Source organism: Alexandromys fortis, unplaced genomic scaffold, assembly GCF_014885135.2.
Source record: "Alexandromys fortis isolate MF-2015 unplaced genomic scaffold, M_Fortis_MF-2015_v1.1 scaffold_85, whole genome shotgun sequence".
Classification (NCBI taxonomy): Eukaryota; Metazoa; Chordata; class Mammalia; order Rodentia; family Cricetidae; genus Alexandromys; species Alexandromys fortis.
This window is the reverse complement of record NW_026067975.1, coordinates 2,665,635-2,687,964: the sequence shown is the minus strand read 5'-3', so window position 1 is coordinate 2,687,964 and position 22,330 is coordinate 2,665,635. Positions and strand designations below refer to the sequence as shown.

Here is a 22,330-nt window from a genome sequence, read left to right as displayed (position 1 = left end):
TTGAGTCTGTTTTCTTTAATGTAGCATAGTGGTTTCCAGGCTCATTCTTTTTAATTACCAAAGTAGTGTTCTATTATATGAATGATACAGTGTTTTATTTATTCAACCATCAGCTAATTGACATTTTTGTATTGGTCCCACCTTTTGGTTATTATGAATAGCATGGCTGTGAATTTTGTGCAAAAGCTTTATGTGGACAAATATTATCAGTTCTTTTGTGTATGCCTGGGATGGAACTGTGGAATCACAGTACATTGAATAACTATCACAGTTTCCCAAAGCAGCTATAAAATTATAATTCCATTAGTAATGTATGTGAGTTTCCATTTCTCCACCTCTTGACCAGCACTGAAGGTGTCATTATTATTTAAATCATCATACTGGGGGTGAAATAGTATTCCATTGTAGTTTTAATTTATATTTTTCTAATGTCCATGAATGTTCAGCATTGGTTTTTTTGTTCCATTATTAGCATTTGTATATCTTTTTAGGAATATATATTCAAATCATTAGCATATTATTCTGTTTTGGGTGTGTCTTGCTATGTTAACCTAATCTGTCCTTAAACTCCTGGACTCAATCTATCCTCCTGCCTCGGCATCTCTAGTAGCTAGAACTATAGATACATACCACTTTGCATGTCTCCTTTTCCTGTTTTTTAAATGGGTTGTCTTTTATACTTGAATTGTAAGATTTCTTTACTTACTATGGATACAAGAACCTTCTGACATATATGATCAAGAAATATTTTCTCTCACTTTTTAAATTTTTATTTTATGTGAATGGTTATTTGTCTGGATATATGTTTGTGCACACTACATGAGTGTTTGTGGTGCCTATGAAGGCCAGAAGAGGGTGTTTGATCCCTTTGAACTGGAATCATAGGCAGTTATGAGCTGCCATGATTGGTACTGGGAATTGTCCTCTGAAAGCATAGCCAGTGCCCTTAACCACTTCTAAAAGTTGCTTTCCTGGGGGAGAGTGATGGCTCATTGACTAAGAACACATACTGCTCTTTTAGAGGACCCAAATTGAATTCCAATCACCCATGTCAGGGAGCTAACAACTGCCTGTAACTCTAAGTCCAAGGGAACAAGGGAATCCACGATTCTGGCCTCCCTAGGCATCTGTACTGTGTGTGCATGCACAATCTTTTTCCTAAGCTTTATTCCTTATTTGGGAGATGGTTCAGTCCATAAAGCACCTGCCTCACAAGTGTGAGGATCTGAGTTCAGATCTTCAGGATCCATATTACCTGGGTTTTGTAGCAAGCACCTATAATCGCATCAGTGGTGAGACAGGAAGTGAAGACAAGCAGATGACTGGAGTGTGCTAGCCAGCTAGTCTGGCCTACATAGCAAAGTTGGCCAATGAGAGACCCTTTTTGGTGAAAGGCACCTTAGGGCCAACCCCTGAGGTTGTCCTCTGCCCTCCATACGTGTCACACACAACTTTTCTATCAGTTTTATTTCTGGTGTTGATTGCTAGTTTACAGAAGTACCGCTGCTCTTGTCCTGAAGCCTACTGGGCTACATTGGCTCTAAGGAGTTACTTTGTGGATAACTACAGGTTTTCCCTCTACATCAGCAACTCAGCTAATTGCTGGGTTTAATCAACGGGTAGTAGATGGAGCAAGGGGAATTTTGTTGATCTTAAGAGATAAGGCAGCCGGAGCAGTGGTGTGGCAGGCAAAGGCAGGCGGATCTCTGTGAGTTTGAGGCCAGCCTGGACTACAAGAGCAGGTTCCAGGACAGGCACCAAAGATACAGAGAAACCTTGTCTCGAAAAAAATAAAAAAGGAGGGAGAGAGAAGGCAGTTAGTTTTTCACTTTTAATTTATTGTTGTGCATGTTGAGGCTAATGATCAGTATCAGCTATCTTCATTAATTGCTTTCCACTTTCAGATAGGGATTCTCACTGAACATGGAGTTCACTGATTTGGTTAGACTAGCTGGCCACTGAGCGCCAGTCAGCACCACCTCCACCTCGTCACAGCTGAATTACAGACAGTGCTGGTGCTTCTGGCCTTTTACGCGGGTGCTGGAGATCGGAACTCAGGTCTTGAGGCTTGTGCAGCAAGCACCTATTGATTGAGTTACCTCCCCTGTTCAGAAAAGTAGATTTTTTTTTTTTAATGTGTAGCCCAGGCTGGCCTCAAACTCATGATCCTCCTGCTGTGGCGTATACCACCTCAACCGGCAGAAAAGCAGATTTTTAAAGGATTTCTAAAGTTATCTTTTGTTTTTAAAAACAGAATTATAGACATTATAGTAGAATACTCTGTTAAACACAGATAAACGGACATTTCACCCAGAGGAAATCATCATTAAGAGAGCCTATACACAACACTTTTTTTTAGTAAAGTCAAGATAATCTTTTGAAGTGACCAAGCACAGGAGAAAAGTGTTTTGAGAAGTAAAAGGTTAGCAAGTTTTAAGAAGGAAATTGTTTTGTTTTGTTTTTCAAGACAGGATTTCTCTGTAGCTCTTGTAGACTAGGCTGGCCTCGAACTCACAAAGATCTGCCTGCCTCTGCCTCCCAAGTGCTGGGATTAAAAGCGTGCGCCACCACCGCCTGGCCAAGAAGGAAATGTTTTAAAAGAAGTAGAGGAAGAGGAACTAAAACTATCCATTCTGCATTGCAGAAAACTCAGGGTAGCAGACTGTTACAGAGTAGTGCAGCAGTAGTAGATACTAGGTGGAGTAGTATGGAGATTCCGTACAGGTTTAGAAGGGGAAACTGGATGACAGATGGACAAAATGAAGGAATGATAGCTTATTTTTCATCCAGGGCAAGACTGCAAATGACATCTGTTACTGCTTTAGGAATACAGAAAAAAATAGTTAGGAAAAGACAATGAATTTTGTTTTGAATATAGTTTGAGATATCTGTAATATATCTAAACAGGTTTCCCATAGGTAGTTGAAGTTGATGTCTAGAGCACAGAAGAGAGTGAGCTTAATCTGTATGGTAACTGAAGATATTGTATATTCCTTGAATGTAGCAGAAGTTAATAAATACTCATTTAACAGGTAACAGTATATATCTTGAGATGTCACACAGAATTCATCTTACTCCTCAAAAAACACCTGACTCTTCCTTACCTCTTTACATTTCCCTGACCCCTACCCCTCTACCGCCCAAAATAATTTCACATAAACTATATGAAGATGTAGAATAATCCTAGAACTTGTAATTACCTTAACTTCCTATTCTTTGTGTATTCTACTTTTTGTTGTTGTTTTGGGTTTTGTTTTGTTTCTTTTTCTGAAGTAGGGTTTCTCTGTAGCTTTGGAGCCTGTCCTGGAACTAGCTCTTATAGACCAGGCTGGCTTTGAACTCACAGATCTGCCTGCCTCTGCCTCCTGCGTGCTGGGATTAAAGGCGTGCACCCTCACTGCCCAGATTATTCTACTTTTAAATATTGATTTTAGTAAGATTTCTTTTGCAAAGGTAAAGAATTTATTACTATATTATATCTGTTTCAATTTTAGTGTCTTAAAGACTTTTCTACACGATCCTCTCGTGGAATGGAGTAAACCAGTGAAAGGACATTCCAAAGCACCACTGAACGAAACAGGGGAAGTTGTCAATGAAAAGGTTCGTAAAAGCTTCAGCTTGGCATAAGCGAATAGTTTCTCTCTCTTTAAATGAGATCTGATTCCAAATATTGTTGGTGACCTAAATATTAATTACTTTGGAATCTAAAATTAGCTACAACCTTAGAGTTGACAGAAATACATTGAGGAGTCCTTCTCCTCTACCCCCATTTTGATGTTGGATTCAACTCAAGGCCTTGTGTATGCTAAGTACTTGTTCTAATTAATTTCAACACCACCAGGCTTCGTCCTTGTCCTGAAAATTACTTTTCTAATAATACCATTTTTAATTTTGCTTCTGGTATGCATTTTCTTAAGAAGCTGTAAAGAATTCCAAGTAGTTTACTTAAAATTCCATTTGCGTGCACTAATGTAAATTTATTAGCCATTAGAGCATTGTTACCATCATTAGAATCTTCACTCAAATATTTAAGAGCTAACATTTCAAAATGGGTTACTTTTTTCTTTTTTTTCCTTTTTTTTAAATTAATTTATTTATTATGTGTACACATTCTGCTTCCCACACACCAGAAGAGGGTGCCAGATCTCATTACAGATGGTTGTGAGCCATCATGTGGTTGCTGGGAATTGAACTCAGGACCTCTGGAAGAGCAGTCAGTGCTCTTAACCTCTGAGCCATCTCTCCAGCCCTAGGTTACTTTTTGTTTGCTTTATTTTGTTTCTGATAGTAGAAAGGAATAGAACCCAGGGTCTCTTGTCTGCTAAACACGCATCCCACCACTGAGCTACATCCCTAGTTCTCAAAACAGATATTTTAAATTAATACCTTTCTGGAACTGGTGGATTGTGTAATGTTGTGCTCTTTTGACTTTTTGGAGAACTTGCCACCGAACTCCCAAATAAATCACATATCCAGTCTAAGCTTGGCTTGTTTCTTGTCAGCTTTTTTGGTTGTTTGTTTTTTTGGTTTTTGTTTTTTTGTTTTTTTCAAGACAAGGTTTCTCTGTAGCTTTGGTGCCTATCCTGGAACTCTCTCTTATAGACCAGGCTACCCTCAAACTCGCAGAGATCTGCCTGCCTCTGCCTCCCAAGTGCTGGGATTAAAGGCGTGCTTTACCACTGCCCGGCATCTTTCTCTATTTCTGCATACCTTTCTTTGCTTCTTTTTCCATGGCTGGCCGCTGATGTCCTCCTCTCCTTCTCTTGTTCGTCATCCTTCTCTTCTCCCAGAGTTCGCCTTCTATTTATACTCTCTGCCTGCTAGCCATGCCTATCCTTGCTCTTGACCGTTAGGACCATCGGGTGTTTTAGACAGGCACAGTAACACAGCTTCACAGAGTTAAACAAATGCAGTGTAAACAAAAGTCACACACCTGAAAATAATATTCTCCAACAGTAATGTGCAGAGTTACCTAGTATAGAAACAAGTCCATTAGCAGATGTCAATCATTGTAAACATCAAAGCCAGCATCTCAAGTTAACTGGGTTTCATTAATCAAATGGGATAGTTTTGTTAAACGGTGTTAACATTAAGTAGTGAAAAAAGTAGAAGCTCCAAATTACTAACAGTACTTGTTATTGGGTCTGTAGCCTTAATGACTTTCTGTATTTTTTAGGCCAAAACCCATGTTCTTGACATTGAACAACGACTACAAGGTGTAATCAAGACCCAAAATAGAGTAACAGGGTTGCCGTTATCTATTGAAGGACAGGTGCATTACCTCATACAAGAAGCTACTGATGAAAACTTGCTATGTCAGATGTACCTTGGTTGGACCCCATATATGTAAAATAAAATTATTTCAAAAACTATATTAATAATCTAAAATTCCTGTGTTATTAATCAGAAGTATGTCTTTAAGTCTAAATTACAACACACATTTACTTATATTCTTAGAGAAACTAGTATTTCTCTGTGATTGTATTAACAATTATGGATTCAATTCTGGTTCAACACTGCTTTCTTAGTAGATACTTGTATATTTCACCTAGAGAGAACATTGTATTCTCATGATCAAAAAACAATGTAATTGGAAGGAACCAGCCAGCCTAATTTCATTTTGTAGTTTTATAAATTTCCTTTTCAAAGTGTTAGCATAAGGTTTCATTTGAACAGCAACAAGTTATATTGGCTATATGTGGGCAGGAACTAGACTGGACCGGTCCACAGAGCTACCTCTTCTGCCCTGTAGGGAATGATAGCACATCATTAATTCACTTCATAAAGCTTTTAGTATACAGGAAAATGTCACCAAGAGAGAGACTCAGGAAACATGAATGTGAAAAATAAATCAGCTATTTAATTATTTTGGTGAAACTGAAGATTGAACTATGCTAGGTATATGTTCTACCATTGAGCCACAGCTCAGCCCTAACATTCTGTAATTTTAAAGACACTACCACATGGTTGGTATGTGAAAATACACAGTACAGTAGTGATGGAAAACACAATACTTAAAATTCTCTTAAGATTTTAAAATCTAAATTTTTTAATGTGTTTGTTTTCTGTACAGTTTCTTATAGATTAAAATGAAAAGAACTGCAAAATAATACATTTATTACAGATGAATGGAAAACTGCTATATAGAACTCTGCCCTTTTTCTCCTATGAGTAAATGTATAATGAAGTAAAACACAAATAAGCCAGAAGCCATGAATGTCGAAACTGGAACGTACCATTTACTACTCACACCTTGATGCTAACAGTTAAGGTCAGGGTAATAAGGCAATCTTGTTTTCAGTAACAAGATTGGGGTTATATGGGTTGGGGGTGCATGTGTGTCTATTTTAATTTGATTTTGGTGGTTTGTTCATACAGACATGTTTAAACTAAATAGTTAATTTGCACTGATGTATATATATTTGTTACATACAGTACTGGATTACATAAGGATCATTTCATACAAATATATAATATACTTTGAAAACTTCCTCCCATACTTCCTGCTGTTCTCTGCCTCAGTCTCTTTTGTTCCTTTTGACAGTGTTGTTTCTGCTTTCATGTCCCATATACGTACATGATTTGAAGTAGCTATATAAAATTTAGGAACCACAAATGAAAGAAAATGTAATCTCTCTGAGACTGACTTAATTCACTTAATATAATGATCTACACTTGCATCCATTTTCTTGCAAATGATATATAACTTCATTTTTCTTTACTGAAAAAATATATTTTCTGTATTGATTCCTATATTTTTAAGGATCATTTTCTAAATGACAATCTAATCTCTTAGAAGGTCAGTCAATGTTTAGTGCTTTATCATCTAAATAATTCAACCTGATTTTCATTTCCCAAAGCAAAATCATATATTTTTACAAATGTAACCTGTGTGAAGGTCATGAGATTTGGAAACATCTTAAAAATAAAACAAGCTTGGGGTGGTGGTGCACAGCTTTGATCCCAGTACTTTGGATTTAGAGGCAAGTTGATCTCCTTGCGTTTGAGATTAACCTGATCTACATAGTGAGTACCAGGACAGCCAGGGCTACATAGGATCAATAAAGAATAAAACAATTTTGTTGTGTGAGTTTGTAGACATTAAGAAGAGAAAGTGGCCAGGCCGTGGTGGCACAAGTCTTTAATCCCAACACTGTCTCAAAAAAACAAAAGAAAAAGAAAGAAAAGGAAAAAAGAGAAGAGAAAGTGCACAAGAGTGAGCCTTTTCTATATTCTCTAAACAGTCCTTGCATGGAGAGTGAAGTCACATACACAGAAGGTTCTCTTGACTAAAGATGGATGCTGTCCATATCCTAATCATGGAAGACAGGCAGTACCAAAGGAAAGACTTGAGTAACTTCCAAAGTACTTACCATAATGAAAGTCACATAATGATAGAGACAGATACAGAGATGTTCATGGTGGCTTTCATCATGTTTGATTGCGACAGATTGTCATGTAGGATAGAGTCTGGAACTTGTGTAAGTGAAGAAGACCCTGAACTCCTGATCTGCCTCCATCCTTCAAGTGCTGAGATAAAGACTTATATGCTACACCATGCTTTTTGAGTTTTTGGTTTGCGATAGGCTTTCATGTTGTCTAAGATCGCCTTGAACTTGCTATGTACCTGAGGATGGCCTTTAACCTCTGATCCTTGTATGCCTCCTAAGTGCTGGAATTTATAGGCGTGCTGGGCCACAGCAGCCTCTTTGTTTTTGTTTTGTTGTTGTGGGTTTCTCTGTTTTGAAACAGGGTACCAACAATTGAGGATAAGCGGAGTAACCCAGTCTTGAAACGCTGGGAAACTGCTCTTAAAAGAAGCTCTAGTGCAGATTTACATTACTAAGAAAATAACTCCCCTGGGAGCTGGAGAGATGATGGCTCAGAGGTTAAGGACGCTGACCGTTCTTCCAAAGGTCCTGAGTTCAATTCCCAGCAACCACATGGTGGCTCACAACCATCTACAATGAAATGTGGTACCCACCCTCTTCTGGCATGCAGTCATACATGGAGGCATCACACTGTATTGTATACATAATAAATAAAATTTAAAAAGAAAGAAAATAACTCCCCTCACAAACTAACCGAAACTTTTCCAGTCCATGTTGAAAAATAGTTTAGCCATCCCATAAGGGCAAGACGCAATACAAAATCCATTGTCCAACACCCTCTCTTACTCAGGGTTTCTATTGCTGTAATAAACATGGCCAAATGCAACTTGGGAAGGAAAGGGTTTATTTGGCTTACACTTCCTCATCACAGTCCAACATGGATTCCGTGCGTCAGGAATCGAAACCACGAAGGAACGCTGTTTTCTGGCGTTTTCACTCACTCAGCTTTCTCATACCGGAGGACCAAGGGTGGCATCAGTCCATAATGACCTGGGTCCTCCACATCGATCATTAATCAAAATATTCCCAGCCGGGCAATGGTGGCGCACGCCTTTAATCCCAGCACTCGGGAGGCAGAGGCAGGCGGATCTCTGTGAGTTCTAGGCCAGCCTGGTCTACAAGAACTAGTTCCAGGACAGGCTCCAAAGCTACAGAGAAACCCTGTCTCGAAAAACTAAAAAAAAAAAAAAAAAAAAAAAAAAAAAAAAAAAAAAAAATTCCCAAAGGCCAATCTGGAGACAGCATTTTTCTCAGTTGAGGTTCCTCTTCCCAATGACTCTCCCAAGTGTCAAGTTGACATAAAATTAACCAGTACGTTCTCCCAACTGTCTGCAAGTCCACACCTCTGCCAATCTGTATCTTCAAATTGAGCTTACCACAGCAGTCGTACGTCCTGTGCCGCCACTAACGAGCACGGAAAGGCGGCGAGGTAGACAAGACGCCCCGCCCACCGACACCGTCCTGCCCCTCTAGGCCCGCAGCTTGCTCTATGGTCTGGCGGACCTTGTGTTGTCATCCTCCGAGCGACGGCCGGAGGCGGCGGCGTAGGCCCGGGCGGGGCGTTTGGTTTCGTTTCTGCACCTACTGGAATTAGTGTCGACGGTCAAAATGGGAGTCCCCAAGTTTTACCGATGGATCTCGGAGCGGTATCCCTGCCTCAGCGAAGTGGTGAAGGAGCATCAGGTGGGTGAGCACAGGCCGCGGTGCAAGAGGCGGGCCCGCGGGCCTGTGCGCTGTGTGGGACCCGGGCCAACCAGCTCCCTCCGGTGCCGGTCAGCAGCCGGACAGGAGGAGGAGAGGGAGGACCAAGGGTTGGCGGTCTCCGAGTGAGCCGCGTCGGGTAGAGGCAGGTACGATCCGTGCTTGCGGCAGGTCTGAGCTCCCCCGGGAGAGCCTTCCGCGACTTCCGAAGGAGCCCTTAGTGAGGAGGCTTTTAGGAGCCCCCTGTCCTCCTGGGAGTCGCAATTGGCTTCACCTCAGGCTGCGATGCTGAGTGGGGTGCTTTCCCGGGTCTCCCATGCAAAGCAACAGACCTGTGTGCAAACAATAACAAACGTCCCTGCGGTGGAATTGCCTAGTACTCCAGCTGTGAAGAGCTGCATTTAACCCCATAGCCTGGCCCGATAGATGTGATACCTTTGATACTTCTGTTAGCTCCCAAACAGTACCCATCCCTACCCCTTTTGTCTAGAGGAACAAAACGTTTAGACGGAGCGCAGGGATGGGGGGGGCCCCCCGCGGGGGATGGTGCTTAGCGGCTTTGATGTGGCAAAACCCGAAACATTATTACCAATAATTGGTGTATAATAACCCCACAGCAGCATTTGTGTGAGCTCTAAAAGTGTGTATTTGTATATCTCTATATTGGAATATGTTCACATATTTAAATAACAGAGGAGATAAACCAAATGTTCTAATAGGTAAGCTAGACATTGAATGATAATTTAGTATGTCACACTGAATGACTTTGATGACTTTGATTTACAAAAAAACCCTCGTTTTTGAAATTTGCATAGCTAATTGAATTACTTGTGATAAGTATAACTATTAGTACTAAGAGTTGTCAATTATATGGGATTTTTGTTTTGTTTAAGGTACAGCATTTTTTAAAAATCATAACACTTGTAAGGATAACGATAGAGTTCAGTCTCTGGAAAGAATTCTTTTGATGTTAAGGTCGAATAAAATTTGGCATATGGAAAACAAGCTTATAAAAATTTCCAAAGTGCTAACTTGTCCTTCATTTATTTGAGACGTAGGTTAAGTTAGATTTAGATATTTATTGCCAGGGAGAAGAGTGAAAAAGGACACAATTAAATTGTTTTTCTTTTTCTGGAACTTTGATCAATAAATATATGATAGTATCTAAAATGTTCAATATATTTTTATTCTGTACTCTTTGGCCAGTCATTTATTTGGTTTAAATATCATGCAGTCAGGCAGTGGTGGTGCATGCCTTTAATCCCAGCACTCGGGAGGCAGAGGATCTCTGTGAGTTCTCTACAAGAGCTAGTTCCAGGACAGGCTCCAAAGCTACAGAGAAACCCTGTCTCGGGGGAAAAAAAAATTCAGTCTCTATCCTGAGGAATTTCATTGCAAAAACAATACAGTCACGAAAAGCAGCACTATGACAGGAACAGCCAGACGGATTTCCTGAGAGTTTCATATTAGATTGAAATTAAAATTAAGGATTGCTTTAAAATTACAGCAGGGCCTGGTGTCCTACATCTGTAATCCCAGTGCTTAGGAGGCAAAGTCTTGTGGATTTCTGAGTTTAAGGCCAGCCAGAGGCACACAGTGAGATCCTAACTCAAAATAGATAGATAGATAGATAGATAGATAGATAGATAGATAGATAGATAGATAGATAGATAGATAGAGAGGGCTGAGAGCTCTGGTTAAGAAACCCTGTCTCGAAAAACCAAAAAAAAAAAAAAAATTGTAAAAGAGGACTTGGATTTGATTCTAGCATCCACAACTGTTTGTAACTGCACTTCCAGAGCATGGAACACAGATATACATGCAGGCAAAGCACCCATACACATAAAATAAATAAATAGAGACTTGGTGTATCAAAGTAATACCTTCCACAAATACTTTATTAAAAGGAGGGACTGAAGAAGAAGGACCGAAGTTCTGATGCCCAGCACCCACATAAAAACTGGGAGTGGCATAGGGTACCTGTAACACCGGCTCTGGAGACTCCATTAAACAATAATAACAAGACATGTGATACAGTAGCCCATGTTCCTGGTTCAAAATATTGCTAGATAATAGAGAACAGGGACAGGTGGATCCCAAGGGCTCTCTAGCCAGCTAGTCCAGCTAAACTAGTGGACTTCACGGTCACTGAGAGATCTGTCTCAAAAAATAAAGTGAAGAAGCAGTTAAGGAAAACCCCAGAGTTGACCTCTGACCTCTGTGTGGGTGGCAGGATGAGCAGGAGCAGACCTGAGGGACAGGATGGAAGGAATAGATTTGGGAAGTGGGGAGAGGATTTGGTATCAGCACAGTCTTTTAATCCTCACATGAAAATACAAAGAGAAACTAGATTACAAAGTTTAAAGTCTATAAAACAATTACAAGTCATGTGATACAGTATTCACATGTTACTGGTTCTAAATATTGCTAGATGACAGCAAATGATCAATAGACTCTAGACAGGGTTATAAGAGAAAGAGGAAGAAATAGCTGATGAACTTGTGAGTTAGTTTCAAAAAAGACTGTGCTAGCCAATTCGATAACAGTATGTAAAACGGGTGGAGAGGGGTGTTCTTTTTTTTTTTTTTTTTTTTTTTTTGGTTTTTCAAGACAGAGTTTCTTTGTAGCTTTGGAGTCTGTCCTGAAACTAGCTCTTATAGACCAGGCTATACCACCACCCAGCGGGGGCGGGGGTGGTATTCTTCTTAAGACTGACTAGCTGGATAGCCAACCTTTAATCCGAGCACTTGGAAGACAGGCAGGCAGATCTCTGTGACCTATGCCTGGCCAACCTGGTCTACAAGCGAATTCCAGGGAGCCAGGGCTGTTACACAGAGAAACCCTGTCTGGTGGGGGGTAATGAAGTGTCATCAGAAGGAAAAGCAATACTCCTATACATGCAAAGCTGACCTTCCAAGTGAGCATCATGGGGCACAGTATACCCTAAGGAGAAATGGCTAAGAGTAAAATGTTGTCACAGAATAAAGTAAATGTTGCCATGGAAGGAACAGTGGAAATAGATGATGGTCAATAAAAGTTAGGAAGAATTAGAGTCAAGGAATCTTGCAAAACAAGCTACCATGGTTTTTTGTTTGTTTGCTTGTTTGCTTCTGTCCGTGTCTCCCAGATGTTAGGATTTCCAGGATTCATAATTTAGGATTCATGGTAGGATTCATCTTTTCCTCATATAGATTTGAAAGAATGCATTTTTCACATAGCCATTTTAGTGTTTGTTTATGAGTGGGGCTTTCCTTGCCCGAGATCAACACACACCACACTCTTCCACCTTGGAGCAGCTCAGGTTGATCTTGAATTATTGGGCTCAAGCAATCCTCCTGTTTGCATGTTCTGAGTAGTTAAGAAAACAAGATACATGTACCACTGCCTTTGGAGATTCTGTTAGTCTTTTGTTTTCTGATGGCTGTGCAAGTACCCTGTCCCCTCCTTTCAGTGTTAGAAATGTTTCTTCTGTGTGGAAATGTCACGTGCACTTGCACTGTTTCAGTGCCCCTTTCCATCTGTTAGCTGGAGCCCTTTAGGGCCGATTTCCCTTCCTTACTCTGCCTTTAATACTGTTCCTTAGCGTTGTGACACATTTAGTCTCCTAAAGAAGTGGAATCATTCTGTATAAATTATTTCCCTCTCAAGAGCTTACAATGAGGTCGATTGGTATTTTCAGATTCTTGAAACAAATAATAAGTCTTGAATGCTCTCTTAAACTAATGTAACTAAGCTGGGCGGTGGTGGCGCACGCCTTTAATCCCAGCACTCGGAGGCAGAGGGGGGAGGGGTCTCTGGGAGTTCAAGGCCAGCCTGATCTACAGAGCTAGTTCCAGGACTGACACCAAAGCTACAGAGAAACCCTGTCTCGAAAAATTAAAAAAAAAAAAAAAAAAAAAAAACAGTGAACCAAATACAAAAGTCATTAAATCATTTGTTAAACCTTTAATACTCTTTTATAAAACCTTTTGATATAAATTGGCATTATTTTCCCATTTATAGACGAAATTGAGACTTTGAGATACCAAGTAACAAACAGGGAGGAAACTAATATTTTGAGTGCCATATTAACTAAGTGCTTTCTCTGTTGTTTTCCTGAGACTCTTACTTTGAATAAATGATTATTTCCTCATAGTAAGTTAGGTCAAGCCATACATTATATAAGTACATAATTTCCTTTTGCATTACTAGTTGCTCCTGTTTACTTTCCTTTGCTTACTTTATTCAACAATGATTGTTTATTCGCTTTTTTTTTAAGATTTATTTTTTATTTTGTATATATATTTATGTTATGTGTGTCTGCATGTTTGTGCACATACATGTAGTACCGGAGGAGGCCAAAAGAAGGCATTGGATTCCCCTAGGACTGGAGACATGGTTGGTTGTGCACAGCCTGATGAAAGAAAGTGCCAGGATCCAAACTTGGGTTCCCTGGGAGAGGCCCCCTCAAGTTTCTCTAAGCAGAAGACATTACATCATCCTGTTTGGTTTTTTGTTTTATTTTTGTTTTGAACCATTGAAGAATCACGTTTGCCGGGCTTTAAAATAGTTATGATAATTAACAATCTGGAGTTTTGTTTTTTTATTTGTTTGTTTGCTTTTTAGATTCCAGAATTTGATAATTTGTACCTGGATATGAATGGAATTATTCATCAGTGTTCCCATCCAAATGATGATGATGTTCACTTCAGAATTTCAGATGACAAAATCTTTACTGACATTTTTCACTACTTGGAGGTGTTATTTCGAATTATTAAACCTAGAAAAGTGTTCTTTATGGCTGTTGATGGTGTGGCTCCTCGAGCAAAAATGAACCAGCAACGTGGAAGGCGTTTTAGGTAAATCATTTAAAACAGGTGACATAATACAGTGCATCTTCCATTCATATTTGTTTTCTATTTAAATCTTCAAAGTAAGTGGTGTACTCTATACTTAGCATATTTGGCTAGTCAAGTCATAAACTAGTAATTCTCACGAATTACGTCTCAAAGCTTGTGTTGGGCTTCATGTAAAGTTCATTCTGCTCTCAGGTCCAGGTTGTCAAATTTTGCTTTGATAGTTCGGAGGTAGTTTAGGGAGCCACTAGCCTAAAAACTCAGATTAGGATGCTGATGGTTCAGGCCTTTATCCCAATATTTATGAGCAAAGCCAGCCTGGTCTCCTTAGAGTTCAGCCACCAGAAGGTGTCAGTGTATTTTAGCTCTGTCTTCTAGATCTACATTAGACAAAATGGATACCCTACTCTTTGCTTCTCGGTTCCTGAATGTTACTACGTGTTGGTATCGATCTTGTCACTCTTCCATCATTGCTGAACCCTCACCCCCAACAGCCCTAGTGACTCAGCTGACATGCCGGTATCATCAGACTTCCTCCCACCTTTATCTAACTAACAAAAATCAACTCATTTCTAGAAACTTAACTTCAGGGAGGCCTTCCAGCTCTATTTTTAACTTCATAACCTTTTCAGTATCAGAAGTACAGACTCTGGCTGGGGATTAAGGACCAATCAAGCCATTGGAACTACCACAACCGTATATTAAATGCTAGGCTGTCACCAGGAGTCCCATATTTCCTAGAAAGTTCCCCATCAGCTTCATACTTTAATGCTTGCTGTCTTCGCTCTGAGTCTGGTTTTTATCCATACTGTACCACTGAAATTTCCTTACAAGATCACAGGCTTATGTCCTAATCCAAAGACTGAGTCTCATTGCTTCCTCCACCCACAGTGAGCAACAGTGCTGATCCTTCTTTCTTTCTGTAATTTCTTTCCTTGACCTTCATGTAGCTTTGCTCTGTTTGTGTACTGTTGGACTTTTGTCATCTTCCCTTTCTCTGCTTCTTTTTTTCTTAAATTATCACTGAAGTTAATTTCCTTGACTCTCAGCGCCGAGTAATCACATCTAATGACTTTGGTTACTATGTCTCTACTAATGACTCCCAATTTTATCTTTATGGTATTTTTCACACCCCCAAGTTCCTTTTCTATTGTAACACTTGTCTCCTTTTGGGTAGCCTAGATACCAGAAGGCTTCCCATTTTCAGAACTGAATTCATCCTCCACAAAGCAACTCTTTTTCTCTTTCCTTCTACCATACTGTGTGATTAGCTGCACCACCCAAAGCCCAAGAGTCATTTGAACTCCTGTGTCTTTATTCCTGACATCTACGATTGAGTTATACTTCTTTTTGTCATCTTTTTAGAATCTAGTATCTCAGCTTAGTGTGTCATTATCTTTACTTAGATTTTTTTAATAGTTGTTTCTATATTGCAACTAGATTAAACATGGCTATTCAGTATTCCCTCCTCTGTAGAGTATAATCTTTAAACCCTGGCATTATTTTTGTTATATTTTATCTACTTATATCATTGATTATTAGGAAAATTATTAAAATCATTAATTGGTATAATTAGATATAGCAACAATTGACACTTAAAGCCTTTGACCTTGTTTCTGGAATAAATTTGCTATATATGTGTTAGAATTACTCAAGTATTGTAGTGATTTGTGTGCTTTTTACTATTTTAATGTCCAACTTCTGTAGTCTTCCTATTTAAAAAAAAGCCTCAATTTTGTAAATAAAAGAAAGAATTCCTAGGCTTATTCATTTCTATTGTAATCCTTAAAATTGTATAGTTTTGAACCTTAAGGCTGACAAATTAGTGTTTTGTGTAAAAATCTTTTAAACAATAGTTGTGTGATACATTTATTTTCTACAAAATGTAAGATATTTTTTCTCTTTGACTTTTAAGGTCAGCCAAGGAGGCAGAAGACAAAATTAAAAAAGCAATTGAAAAGGGAGAAACGCTTCCTACAGAAGCCAGATTTGACTCTAACTGTATCACGCCAGGTAAGCTGAAAGATAGTCTAAAGACTTAATATAGAAATTGAACATTTTTTTAATGTGTTTTTGTTTTTAGACTCTTTGTTCTTAGGCTTTCGTTAGCCATATTTTCACATTTGTCTACTCATCATGTTGGTTGTGAAGGTTCCTGTAAAAAGATCCACTGTAGCGTTTTCAGGTGTTGATAAGCAGATACGGAGAGGACATTGCCAGCTCTCTAGACTTCCTGACCTGACCTAGAAGGAACTTACGGGGACTTTCAGTTTATTCTGGTCAGTTACTGGTATCAAATAGACAAGTTTCTATATCTACCCATTGGCTTCAGGATAAGAAACCCATTCTTTTAATCCAGAGAGTTTATTTCTCTGCCTCCCAAAGGAATCTAGGATTTTTATGACTTTAAGAAAATAGGGCCAGTGAAGTAGCTCAGCAGATAAAGGCAGTTGCTGTCCATCCTGATGACCTGAGTTCAATTCCCAGGACCTGAATGCTGAAAGAGAGAACCAACTCCTGCAAATTATCTTCTGACATAGACACACACAAATAAAATAAAGGCATAAATATAAAAATTATTAGTAATTTGTTTAACTTTATATACATCACTCTACTTGATACGCTTGAGAGAGTTGACTGGCATCTTTATAGTCCTTTATTTTGAACAGAAATTTTAAATGGAACTTTTTAAATTCCATACAAACAAGTGATTTGTTGTTATTGTTGTTGTGGTTGTTTTACATACACATTGCTCAATTTAATAAGCAGTTTCTCTTGGATATAGTTTAAGATAGTATTGCCTTTGACTGTTGGTCATCTTGAGTTTTTTTATGGTATAATCATATATGCTCACACTTTCCATATTAAAATAATTTTTAATGTTAAGAATAGGAGGTATTGGGGCTACAGAGGTGGCTCAGTGGTTAAAAGTACTGATAGTTCTTGCAGAGGACCTGGGTTCAATTCCCAGCATCCATATGATAGCTTACAACTGTCTGTAACTCCAGTATTAGAAGATCAGATGCTCTCTTTTGGCTTCCAAGGCACTGCACGCACGTGGCTCATACACATATGTCTGTGTGTGTGTAATAACTGAGAGATAAGTCAGTCAGTAGAGTTCTTAATCACACAAATAAAAGGCCCTGAGTTCCCTCCCCAGCACCCACATAAGAAGCTGGGTATGGTGGAGCACACTTGTAATCTTGTTGGGGAGGTGAGTTGGAGGGGTTCCTGGGGCTCACTGGTCAACATGTTTTGCCTAATTATTGAGTCCCAGGTTTCAATGAGAATCTGTGTCTCAAAAGACAAGGTGGCTGGGCATGGTGGCACACAGCTTTAATTCCAGTACTTGGGAAGCAGAGGTAGTAGAATCTCTGTGACTTTGAGGCCATCCTGATCTACATAGCAGATTCTAGGGCAGCCATACATAAAGATCCTGATCAAAAAATAAAAAATCGGGGTGGATGGTATATAAAGAAGAACCAGCCAATCACAGGTTGTCCTTTGCCCTCCATATAAACCCTTGCTTCTACGAACCTGATTATACACATCTAGTTGTTGGAGTGGGATATAGTTTATTTGGTAGAGCCCACTCTTTGCTCACATGAGATCCTGGGTTCATTCCCCAACACAACATAAATCAGGTGTGGTTGTGCGTTCCTGTAATTCCAGGACCTGTGAAATAAAGGCAGAAGATCAGAAGTTTGGGGATATCCATAGCTTATAGTGAGTTTAAGACTAACCTGGACTATAGACACTATTTTAAAAAAGAAAACAATACAAGTTATTAATATATAAATGAACAATAAAAGTTATTGTTGGCAGTCTAATTAAAGTTACATGCCATATACATATATACATACATACATACACTTCAGGATCTAGAAGATGATTCAGTGGCTAAAAGCAAAGCACTTTCCGCACAAGCTGACCTGTGCTCAAAGCCCAGAACCCGTGGACAGAGGGTAGAGTGAACTACCAATACCGCCCCCTATCATCCCCATGTGTGCCATGGCATGCGTATGCTCACCCTCACAATACACACCATACACAGACATAATATAATAAATAAAATTAATAATATGCTTAGGAATCCAGCAAAAATGTAGAAAGTTGGAGTTAGAGCTCATACTGCTCTTAGGTAAATACTTAAAGCACAGTCTGTAGGTGATGGAAAACTCATGCCTGCTTTTGTGACACTGACTCCGTTTGAGATTGCTGGTGACTTTTGAAGCATTGGAGATACTTGCTGGGGACACGTTCAGTTGCTTGCTTGCAGGATAAATAAGAGAGCTTTGGGCTTGTTTTGAAGATACTGAGTATATGTTGTTACTGGGAACTTAACTGTTTTTGCTATTTTCATCTTTCTCAGATTAACCTTTTTAAAACTTTTTGTTTATAGGGACTGAATTCATGGCCAGGTTGCATGAGCATCTGAAGTATTTTGTAAATATGAAAATTTCCACTGACAAATCATGGCAAGGTGTTACCATCTACTTCTCAGGCCATGAGGTTAGCATCTTTTTTCATCTAAAAAATGTCTTAAAGTTTAAATTTTTTTTAAAAGTTTGAAGCATAGTATATCACCACCTTGTTTTTAAACATTGTTTTTAGACTCCTGGAGAAGGAGAGCATAAAATCATGGAATTTATCAGATCCGAGAAAGCAAAGCCAGATCATGATCCAAACACCAGACACTGTCTTTATGGCTTAGATGCTGACTTGGTAGGTATAACACTCACCTGTTGTTACAAGCTGCTGTCGTAGAACTAAATGCTAAGAGATGTAGTTTTTAATGCAGGAAGTTCACTGGCTGTAGCACCAAATACAGAAGGCAATGATAGCTACATTTGCCATTATCTAAGTTCTATAGAATTGGGGAGATAAGCTTTTTTTGTTTGTCTTAGACTATAAATAACTGATGTTGGTATAGTCTACAAATCTGAGCAACCCTAGTTCTGTGAATATGGTGCTGAAAAGGAAATGCTGAAGCCAAGGAAAGATGACTATTTTACCTAGGGCCATGAAAACGTCCTAATTCACAGCTCCATGCCTCAAATACCTTTTATGGGTATTTTGCCTACATGTATGTATGTGTATCATGTATGTGTATGTATTTATATCATCTGGTGCCTGAGGAGGGCATTGGATCCCCTGGAACTGGAGTTAAGGATAGTCATGAGTCTAGGTACCTGGAACTAAACTTGAATCCTCTGCAAGAGCAGTAAGCCCCAGATCCCATTACAGATGGTTGTGAACCACCTTGCAGTTGCTGGGATTGAACTCAGGACCAGTGCTTTTAACCTCAAAACAGTTGAGCCATCTCAAACAGTATCCCTGGTACATAAACTGGCTTTTTAGAACCCATCCCTTATGGAGGGAGACCTTGTTTAGCCTAGATACAGGGAGGAGGGCCTTGGTCCTGCCTCAAGTGATGTGACTGACTTTGTTGACTCCCCAAGGGAGACCTCACCCTCTCTGAGGAGTGAGTGGGGGTGGGGTGGGGTGGGGTGGGAGAAAGGGAAAGGTGGGGAAAGTGGGAGGAGGGGACGGAGAGGGAACTGGGATTGGTATATAAAATTAAAAAAAAAATTGTTTAGAAAAAAAAGAGCAGCAAGCTACTATAATGAGCTCCCTTGTACCCTTAAATTACCTTAAGTTTTTTGTTTGGTTGAGTTGGTTTGGTTTCGTTTGGTTTTTTAAGACAGGGTTTTTTGTATGCAACCCTGGCTGTCCTGGAACTCAATCTGTATACAAGGCTGGCTTCGAACTCAGAGGTCTGCCTGCCACTGCCTCCCAAGTGCTGGGAATAAGGCAAATTTCTTTAAGTATTAATTTACTTAAATTTAATGTAGTCATTTGCCTCTTTTCAATCAGGATGGGTTATTGAAGCAAATTCCATACACTGTTTTTACTTAATAAATACTTATTTTTGAATTTTTTTTTTGTGAACAAGTTTTTAAGGTACTTAACCACAATGCCATTATTACACATATAATAATAATTGCTTAAGATAAATAACCACATCTCCTGATTGGTTCATAAATGTTTCATTTTGTTTTGTTGTTTGAATAAGAATTTAAAGAAGCAATATGTATTACCATTGATTCACATGTTAACTAGACTTTTGAGGTCATTGAGGGAGTACAACATAGGAGAAAATTAAAGTGCCCTTTTCCATTTGGGAATGGATTTTCATATTAATGTTACCCTGACCTCTAAGTATCTTCTGTATTTGTGAAGCATGGAAAAGTTGCTGCTTCTAATTTCTAATCCCTGTAAGAATTTGCAAAAATCCAGAGAACATTTTGTGATTCACATACGAAGGAGTGTTCAGGAGGGGGAGGGGAGGATGCAGTGTTAGTCACGAGGCTCCTGGGCTCTAAGGTGAGCATAGCTCCACTAAAGTGTGCTCTTGATTCCGCCCGTATCCTGCAGTTGGATCATTTTATGATAGCTGCATATTTGATTTTGATTTTTACATTGTGACTTTAAAATTGTTCTCTGTATAGAAATTTTATGAAGTTGCTTTTGTAAACCTAATGGTATGGACAAAGGTAGACTAGAAATATTTCATAATTATTTTTCAACAGATCATGCTTGGATTAACAAGTCATGAGGCACATTTTTCTCTCTTAAGAGAAGAAGTTCGGTTTGGTGGAAAAAAAACACAAAGGTAAATGAGATGTTGGAAGAAGGAAGAAGAGAAGCACGGCTGGCAGTCCTCACAGATGGGCTCTGCAGATGTTTCCTCTAACAGTTATCTTTCTCTTTTATTGCCTATGCTTTTCATGTCTGTAGTATTCAAGAAAACACTGTCAAATCTAATGTCAGAAAGTTTACCCCTATGTTTAATTCTTTAAGTTTTGTGGAGGGTTTGTTCTGCTGTTTGGGGCTTTGGTTATTTTTGCAGTGCTGGGCTTGAATCTCAGCTGCTGAGACATGCCCTGCTCTGAGTTACGTAATTTTAGCTTACATAGTTAGATCATTGATCGGTTTGAATTAATATTTGTATATAGTATAAGGTACAAGTCCAACTCCGTTCTTTGTATTTGTTTTTGTATCACTATTTGTTGAGAAAAAACTGTCCTTTCCTTATTGAAGGTCTTGGTTCCTTATTGAAAAACATTTGCTCATGTTTTGGTTCTTGCATTTTCTACTTTATTCTTTGTAGTAATATACTTAGTCTAATATACCTGTCTTCATACCATTTCTGGTGTATTCATGTAGATTTTAATGTGATTAACATTGAAATCAAGAAGAATGAAACCCCAACATATATTCTTTTTTTAAAATCTATTTATTAATTATGCTTAGGTAATATATCTATTTATTAATTATGTATACAGGTTTCTTCCTACATGTTTGCCTGCAGGCCAGAAAAGGGCGCCAGATCTCATTACAGATGGTTGTGCGCCACCATGTGGTTGCTGGGAATTGAACTCAGGACCTTTGGAAGGGCAGGCAGTGCTCTTAACCACTGAGCCATCTCTCCAGCCCTTTATATTCTTTTTTTAATATTATTTTGTACATTTATAGTCTCTAAAGCTTGGTGGTTTTTTGATTTTTTTTAAGGATAGATTTTCCTATTTTTGTGAAAATCATCATTGGGGTTTTGATAGGGGTAGCTTTAAGAAAGATCTAAGAAATGTGTATATCTTTCACAACATCTTGATATTGAGCCTTTTAATCCATGTGTATACATTTTATGTCTCCTTTTAATTTCTTTCAGAAATATTTTGTAGTTTCTCTGATATACTCCTTGGTTAAGTTTATTTCTAACTATTTAACTCTTCTGGATGCCATTTGTATATGGAATCATGTTTTTCAGATTTTTTACTTTATTTTAGGTACATGAGTGTTTTGATTGCATATATGTACATACACCACATGCATGTATGGTGCCCACCAAAGCTAGAGGAGGATGTCAGATCCTGTAACTAGAGTTACAGATGGTTGTGAACCACCATGTGGGTTCTGGGAACTGAACCCAGGTCCTCTTAACTTCTGAGCCTCCTCTTCAGCCCCTGGAATAATTTTCTTTATTTCCTTTTGGTTTGTCCTTTGATGGTGTATAGAAGTACTACCTATCTTGTTCCCTGTAGATGTTTTGTTTATTAGCACTAATGTGTTTTTATGTATTCTGTGGAGTTCTCTGTGTGTAGAATCACACCATCAGAAACAGATAAAATTGTGCTTATCCCTTTCCGATTTTAATTCCATTTCTTTATCTTTCCTGCCTCATTGCCCTGGCTAGGAGTTAAAGAACAGTGTTGAATAGCTATGGTGTGTTGAATAACTGTGGTAAAGTAGGTATCCTTGTCTTATTCCTGGTCTTAGGAATAATGTTTTCACTCTATAATGTAATTATGTGTTTTCAGAAATGACCTTTGTTGTATTAAG

The 22,330-nt window shown here is 38.8% G+C and overlaps 2 protein-coding genes across 3 annotated transcripts in view; both read left to right on the top strand.

The window, feature by feature from the left end:
• Atr (ATR serine/threonine kinase) overlaps nucleotides 1-6,490 on the top strand; it is a 105,814-nt gene extending 99,324 nt beyond the window's left edge. For both annotated transcript variants that reach the window (XM_050157271.1, XM_050157270.1), the window contains exons 46-47: nucleotides 3,495-3,600; nucleotides 5,177-6,490. In XM_050157271.1, coding sequence (XP_050013228.1) covers nucleotides 3,495-3,600; nucleotides 5,177-5,350 — 280 coding nt within the window. In that variant the 3' untranslated portion in view covers nucleotides 5,351-6,490. The remainder of the gene's footprint in view (nucleotides 1-3,494; nucleotides 3,601-5,176) is intronic.
• Nucleotides 6,491-8,885: 2,395 nt separating this feature from the next.
• Nucleotides 8,886-22,330, top strand: part of Xrn1 (5'-3' exoribonuclease 1) — a 96,592-nt gene continuing 83,147 nt past the window's right edge. Inside the window, exons 1-6 of the mRNA XM_050157293.1 lie at nucleotides 8,886-9,074; nucleotides 13,698-13,930; nucleotides 15,843-15,940; nucleotides 18,330-18,439; nucleotides 18,542-18,652; nucleotides 20,521-20,603. Coding sequence (XP_050013250.1) covers nucleotides 9,000-9,074; nucleotides 13,698-13,930; nucleotides 15,843-15,940; nucleotides 18,330-18,439; nucleotides 18,542-18,652; nucleotides 20,521-20,603 — 710 coding nt within the window. The 5' untranslated portion in view covers nucleotides 8,886-8,999. The remainder of the gene's footprint in view (nucleotides 9,075-13,697; nucleotides 13,931-15,842; nucleotides 15,941-18,329; nucleotides 18,440-18,541; nucleotides 18,653-20,520; nucleotides 20,604-22,330) is intronic.